General features: G+C 52.9%; 1 protein-coding gene across 1 annotated transcript in view; it reads right to left on the bottom strand.

Moving 5' to 3' along the window:
- LOC133358221 (collagen alpha-1(I) chain-like) overlaps nt 1-7500 on the bottom strand; it is a 65468-nt gene that overhangs the window by 40585 nt on the left and 17383 nt on the right. Inside the window, exons 8-13 of the mRNA XM_061576464.1 lie at nt 6706-6750; nt 5972-6025; nt 4580-4633; nt 3756-3809; nt 1974-2027; nt 644-697 (exon numbers count right to left, since the gene is read on the bottom strand). Of these exons, the coding sequence (XP_061432448.1) occupies nt 644-697; nt 1974-2027; nt 3756-3809; nt 4580-4633; nt 5972-6025; nt 6706-6750 (315 nt within the window). The remainder of the gene's footprint in view (nt 1-643; nt 698-1973; nt 2028-3755; nt 3810-4579; nt 4634-5971; nt 6026-6705; nt 6751-7500) is intronic.

Below are 7500 nucleotides of genomic sequence, written 5' to 3'. Positions count from 1 at the left end.
CGCTGCGGGTCACGGTCACCGGCGTGGCGAAACAAAAAAGAAAGAGGGCGATGAGCCATTTCTGTCGTGGCGACCGTCAGCTTTGTCGAAGCGTGGGAATCCCACCGATCGATTTGGGCGTAAGCGGGAGCCGGTGACTTCGGCATCGCCGCAACGTTAACACCATTCCCGTTCCCGATGGACGGTGAAAGGGTTGATGTGACGTACGCACACGTCGTCGGAACGAAATGGGGAAGAAAAACTAAAATCAAATGACTTTTAGCGGTACCGAGGCTCCCACAAGGCCGTGCGGGAGGGCCGTGTGGCACGGTTTGGCGCCGGCTATCGGAAAGTGCGGCGGCCGTGTCGCTCGCTTCTCTGCGGCGAGCGACAATTTTAAAAAACGACGGCGCTGCTACTAAGCCTTTCTAAATAAAATTAACGCGATCATCTCGGTACGGGCCAGGGTTCAGCGACATTACGCTTGCGGTCATCTCACAGAACCTCGTCCCCCGGCTTCTCCAGCGGAGCCTCGCTCGCGGATCTCTCTTCACCGAAGCGCTGCAGACGCAACGCCGCGTCCCGATGCCGAAGGGGGAATGAAACGAACGAACGAATGAACGAACGAATGAATGAGGTTGACGTCGCTGAAGAATTCACCAACCTTGGGTCCAGCGCTGCCAGCCTCGCCCTTGTTTCCATCCAGACCATCGTAGCCCTGGGAACAGACACGGCGGCGGGGTTAGAAAACTGATTTTCTTTCGGGGCGTGCTCTTGGTTTGTTGTCCCTTCACCCCCCGCACCTCCGATTAGCACGGTTGGCCACGTAGGGTGCAAAAGAAGTTCAACACACACATACGTACAAAAGGACAAAGCCTTAGCAGACTCATCTTCTTGGTTCTTTCGGTAAAGTCACGTAGAAGGGAAATAATAAAATAATAAAAATAAAACATAATAAAATAATTTTCACGACGTTTCGGCCACAACGCAAGCAGCCGTCCTCAGATGAAGAACAGGTCTGTCGGAAAGACAGCGTCTGAATAGCAGACTGTTGGGACAAGCGCTGTTAGCGAGCACCTACGAAGGCCGGCACGGCACACGAGGGGGTGGGTGGCCAGCACCACGCCCGGTCGCCTTTGTCTCCCCAGTGGCGATGTTTACACACCGGTACCAGTTACTCATTTGAGGCTGAGTCGACCTCGGGCAGACCCGAGACCGGCTCAGATAAACGTCACCGGTTGTCGGTGGCCGCGAGCGGGAATCGAACTCGGGTCGCCGGGTTCGTAGCGCAGCGTAGCGCTAACCGCTACACCACCGCTCCCACACACACAAGCACACACAGGCGCAGACACACACAGAGAGAAGAGCCTTGAGACACAGAGGGCAAAGAGTGGGCGCTATGAGGATGATTGGGCCACGTTCGATTGACTTTGATTGGACCTTTTTTTTTTTTGGCCAGTATCAAAAACGATGGGAAAATGAGAGTCGGTTTTCGCTTGCACGTTTGTTTGCCACGAGTAATTTGTGGCTACGTGATGCCTCGCGAAAGGTGCCTATTTGGCGTTTGAACATATTCACACAGCTCCCGTTTTATTGCCAGTAAAGGTTCAAACCCTTTTTTACTTTCTCATCAATGACTGACTTTGTTTTCACGGCTACTGACTGCCTACACATTTAAAACCAAGCGTAAAACAAACAAAAAACCCCTACGCAGACGGATACGCAAGCGAGAACTAACGCGGGTTTTTTCAGACGAGCCTTCAAAACCGCGACTGACGGAGCTTCTCTCGCGGAACGAGTTTTGAATCGAGATGATTTGAAGGTGCGCGGCTCCGGTGGGCCTCCGGAATGAAGGACACGGCGACAACGACAGCAGCAGTAGCCACAGAAACAACGACAAGAACAACAACAACAGCATCAACAACAACAGCAGCATCAACAACAACAGCAGCATCAACAACAACAGCAGCAGCAACGCGTTGGCGACGGCTCACCTTGTGACCCCTCATGCCGCTCAGCCCGGGGTTGCCAGGGAAGCCACGCGCGCCCTGGAACGAGGAAAACGACACCACGGTAAAAATTTACTCCAGCCGCCGTCGTCCGTTCGTCGTCCGTGCGAGAGAACGGCCGTGGGTGACGCTGGGAGCGAGCGAGCGACACTCGCTGCATCGTTCACCTCGAGGGGCCCGGCCAACTCCAAACGCGCCGGGCGAAGGCGACCTGTGACCCCGCGGTCGCGACCTGCGGCCCCGCTGCCGCTCCAAGATATCGGACGTCAATTTCAGGAGGTTTAACGAACTGTTGAGTCGCTATGAACGTACTAGCTATTCCATAACTGTTAACTACCTCTCTTTTTTTTTAAACCAGGTAAGGTCCGCTGAGCTACGTCGCGCTTTTTTTCAGAAGCGACCTGGCCGTCGCAAATGATAGCTCAGCGAAGAGGCGGCCCATCGGCAGCCAAACACTCTAAACGCGCGACGTCGATTCTAAATGTTGGAGGGGAAAAACCGGAGGTCCCGGAGAAAAATTCACGTGACCACGGGGAGAGAGACAAATATACAGCAGGTGTCAGGGTCGGGATCGAACCCACGACTCCTGTACACCAGGCGAGGTAGTTAACATCTCTTAGTCACCGTGATGATGATGATGATGAGAGAGAGACACCGCAAACTCCAAATATACAGCAGGCATCAGGGTCGGGATCGAACCCACGACCTCCTGTAGACCAGGCGAGGTAGTCAACATCTCCTAGCCACCGTGGAGCTTTACAGGAATGTACAGCGGCGGTGCCAGGCGTACGGAGGCAAACGGACTTCGTCATCCACGCTGGGATGGCGGTGGCGGTGCGTTTAGTTTCGCGTGAGTCCGTGTGTGCGCGCGCGTGTCCACCCACCGTACAACTTGTTTTAGTCGTTTATTGTGAAATTTCGGTCACGGTTCCTATGCTCACTGTTACATTGCTTGTATGGCTTTATTTAGGTGATTTCGAAAAGTTTTTTGGTTTGGCCATGTTTGTTTGTTGTAGTACGGAGTTAGACTGATGGCTTTAATCTAAGTTGTCTACACTGCTGCTGCTACTGCTGTTGCCACTGCTGCTACCGCTGTTGCTACTGCTACCGCTACTGCTGCTACACTGCTGCTGCTACTGCTGTTGCCACTGCTGCTACTGCTGTTGCCATTACTGCTGTTGCCACCTCTGCTGCTGCTGCTACTGCCACGCTGCTGCTGTTACTGGTGCTGCAGCTACCGCTACACTGCTGTTGCTACTGCTGCCGCTGCTGCTATACCACTACGACTGCTGTTGCTACTGCTGCTACCGCTGTTGCTACTGCTGCCGCTGCTGCTATACCACTACGACTGCTGTTGCTACTGCTGCTACCGCTGTTGCTACTGCTACCACTACTGCTGCTACACTGCTGCTGCTACTGCTGTTGCCACTGCTGCTGCTGCTACTACCGCTACTACTGCTACACTGCTGCTGCTACTGCTGTTGCCACTGCTGCTGTTGCCACCGTTGCTGCTGCTGCTACTACCGCTACTGCTGCTGCTACTGCCACGCTGCTACTGTTACTGCTGCTGCAGCTACCGCTACACTGCTGTTGCTACTGCTGCTGCCACACTGCTACTGGTGCTGCGGCTGGCTCCGCAGGTCGGGCCCGTGGGCCTTCACGAGGAGGGGCGGGGTTGCTGCGCTGGGTTTTGACGCCGCCGGGGTAGACCCGCGCGCCTCTCTCCCCCGTGCGGGAACCCCCTGTGAGATCGTGATGCTCGCGTACCTGAGAACCGGGAGCCCCGCGCTCGCCGGAGATGCCAGCCTTGCCGGGGTGACCCTGGGCAGAGGCACAAGACGCGTACATCGATGAACGTTCACGCATCGAGAGAGAATCCTCGCGCACATTCCGGCCGTTGATTGAGCAGGTGTGAGCTCACACTCTAATGCAAAAAAAAAAACTAGAAACTATTTTTTACATTTTGACAGCCCACTTAAGCTGTGCAGCTCTTTCTCAGAAGCGAATTGGCCACGAATGGCAGCTCAACGAAGTGGCTTATCATCACGTGGACATTTATAGCAGCCAAATATTCTGGACGCGCGATGTTGATTATAAATGTGCAGGGAAAAACCGGAGGACCCGGACAAAAATCCACGTGACCATGGGGAGAGAGAGAGAGAGACACGCAAACGCCAAAGACACAGCAGGTGTCAGGGTCGGGATCGAACCCACGACCTCCTGTATACCAGGCGAGGTAGTTAACATCTCACAGAACCCACGACCTCCTGTATTCCAGGCGAGGTAGTTAACATCTCACCATTGGAACCTCATTTGCCAGAAGAAACATATGATAATTGTTTTTTTATCCCTTTATCTGGCAACAAAACTGACACCTTTTTTTACAAGGAGTCATGTTTGCATAGACCACAATACCTGCAGTCGTAATGCAAACAAAAAACACAACTCTGATAATGTATGCACTGTCCTTGAAGTTGATTGGTCCACACCCGAGACAGCTTTCCTTAGAGCCTAGTCTCACATGGTGTTGGACCAGATGACGCCAAAAGGCGCACTAGTTAACATCTCGTCAAAGTGGGGTGGGTACTCACGTCTTCACCAGCACGGCCTGGGGACCCAACGGGTCCAACAGGGCCAACGGGACCCTGGGGGATGGGGAGAGAGAGAGTGGGGACAGCGTCAACACCACCATCAACAACGTCAACATCATCTTCAACATCGTCAACATCATCACAAACATCGTCACCATCAACACCACAATCATCATCATCATCATCTTCATCATCAACACCACCACCATCGTCAAAGTCATCATGAACATCGTCACCATCGACAACCCCTATCGTCAACATCACTTATCTTCACCGTTACCACGAGTCACCGTCTTGAGACGTTGTATTCGATTAACTGATCTACTCACTGGCCAATCACCATCGCCAATGCCACGTGCGTGGCTATTTAAAATCGGGCGCGAGCCCTACACGGATCGAATTAAACCGTAAAGGCCATTCCACGATGATTTTTATTCCAATGTCACATTCGCGGTTTTCTCTGTCGAAAGGCCCTTTGCAGTTCTGATATTCTCACACGCTCCGAGCACTGCCGCTCACGAGCGAAACCAGTGGGGGGGGCCGGTAGAGAACGTGGCCAATTCGTCACTGGCACAGCACTAGTGTATAGTGTAGTGTATAGTGTAGTGTATAGTGTAGTGTATAGTGTAGTGTATAGTGTAGTGTATAGTGTTGTGTGTAGTAGTGTATAGTGTAGTGTATAGTGTAGTATATAGTGTAGTGTACTAGTACAGCACTAACCGGTTGTGTGTTGGAGAGCCAAGCCACAACACTTACAAACTGAGTACGGCGTTTCGCCAGTAATTACAACCAGCTTCATCAGGCCACAGCCAGATTTGTGAAGAAGCCTACGTGTTAAAGTGAGCGCAGTCATTTGCCCGGAGTCACATTTCAGAGACGATGGCGGGAGGCCGAGGCCTGTGGCGATCCACACGGCTCGGGCCCCAATGGCTTTGACGCGTGATGGGCGCGAGCGTGGCAATGCACCAGAGGTCGCAACCGGGTACCCGTACACGTACCCTACCCGATACCTGGCTACCCGTACCCGGCCCTGGTGCGGCCGGGTACGGGTAGGCCGTGAGTCACCGTTTGTCACTCATTTCCCAACGTCTTGTCTCTTCTCACAATTCAAGTTCCTAGAATCAACCCACCCGCGCCTGCAACATGGCTTCATCCCAGAGGTCGCAATCGGGTACCCGTACCCGTACCCTACCCGGCCGGGTAGCCGGGTATCGGGTAGGGTATGGGTACGGGTACCCGTTTGCGACCCTGGTGCGGCCGGGTACGGGTACGGGTAAGGAATCAAAACCCGTTTGCGACCTCTGCCATGCACGTGGTGAGATGTGGGTGCACGTGGTGAGATGTGGGTGCACGTGGTGAGATGTGGGTGCACGGTCGCTGGCGGTGACTCACAGAAGCTCCTGGCTCTCCAGGCTCTCCTGGGGCTCCCGAAGATCCAGCTGGGCCCTGCACGGCACCAAGAAATAAACACGCATCGACATCAATAACAACACAAAAAACCACGACCACCTTCGCAGGGCGCATAAATAACGCAAGCGAGGGACGTCTAAACTAAAATTCAACTATTTTTTAATTTCTTTTACAAGGTAAGGCCCAGTTATATGGCGCATTTTCCAAAAAACCTCCTGTAGAAAAATATGGCGCATGTCGAAACTATCAAATTGTTCTTTAAATAATAGATATTGACAGGTACAGATGAAACTAACGATTTGTTTTCCCTCATTACCCCGAGCTCTCATACTCTGATGGTGCATTGTCCTTGAGTTGTGCGCCTTTTGGCGTCATCTGGTCCAACCCATGTGAGACTAGGCTCTAAAGAAAGCTGTCTCGGGTGTGGACCAATCAACTTCAAGGATTATGGCTGCAGGTATTGTGGTCTATGCAAACATGACTCCTTGTAAAAAAAAGGTGTCAGTTTTGTTGCCAGATAGAAGGGTAAAAAAACTATTATCATATTTTTTTCCATTCAGCTTCTTGTTGTCGAGCGCAACGTGGACACCATTTAGCCACGGATGCGCCGCCGGGTCCCAAGACTCCTCGCGACGAGGTCCCTGCACTCGTTACGTTCGCCCACGGCGGTTCAACGGCTACCGAGTGAGGTCAGTGCTCGCGGTGCGGAGACTTACCGAAGGGCCAGGCAGGCCAGGAGGTCCCCTAGGTCCCATGGGGCCCTGCAGAGATGGGTGGTGGCGGGGGGGGGAGAAGGGGAGCGGGGGGGCAGACGTGAGCAGTGGAACCCCGGAACCGTTTCACAGCTGATCCAAGCAAATTGAGTAAAACGTCCGCGACGCATCTCGTTCATTCACTGCGCCCTAAAGTTGTGCCGGATAAATTTACACACATGTCAAAGCAACGCTTGGGTCGAAAAACGACGTGAAATACAAACGTACGTCCACGGCGTTGAGCGGACGTACGTTTCTTGAAAGGATATTTAAATATTTCATTAAAATTTGCCCTATGGATTTTCCAATCCATACATCAATACGACTAATTGGATGATATTTTACTCGTTAACAATAATGTTCACAGTCGCTTTCTCAATCCGCAAAAATCTCCCCACATCGTCGCTCGCCACTGACGTGACCCACGGCCGGAGGATTGAACTCGAGGCCCCATCGCTGTCAACCCATCACGGTCTCGAGGCCCCATCGCTGTCAACCCATCACGGTCTCGAGGCCCCATCGCTGTCAACCCATCACGGTCTCGAGGTCCCATCGCTGTCAACCCATCACGGTCTCGAGGTCCCATCGCTGTCAACCCATCACGGTCTCGAGGTCCCATCGCTGTCAACCCATCACGGTCTCCTCCATATTCTTGGGCAGCAGGGAAATTGAGTTTTCACGTCCATACGGCGTATAGCCGTTTCATTACGGGCAAAATATGTATTTTGTCTATTTGTTTGTGTTTCTCCCTATTGATGG

Source organism: Lethenteron reissneri, chromosome 61 (assembly GCF_015708825.2).
Source record: "Lethenteron reissneri isolate LAM-NWPU_2019-01 chromosome 61, ASM1570882v1, whole genome shotgun sequence".
In the NCBI taxonomy this organism is placed as follows: Eukaryota; Metazoa; Chordata; class Hyperoartia; order Petromyzontiformes; family Petromyzontidae; genus Lethenteron; species Lethenteron reissneri.
This window is presented reverse-complemented; position numbering and strand designations above follow the sequence as displayed.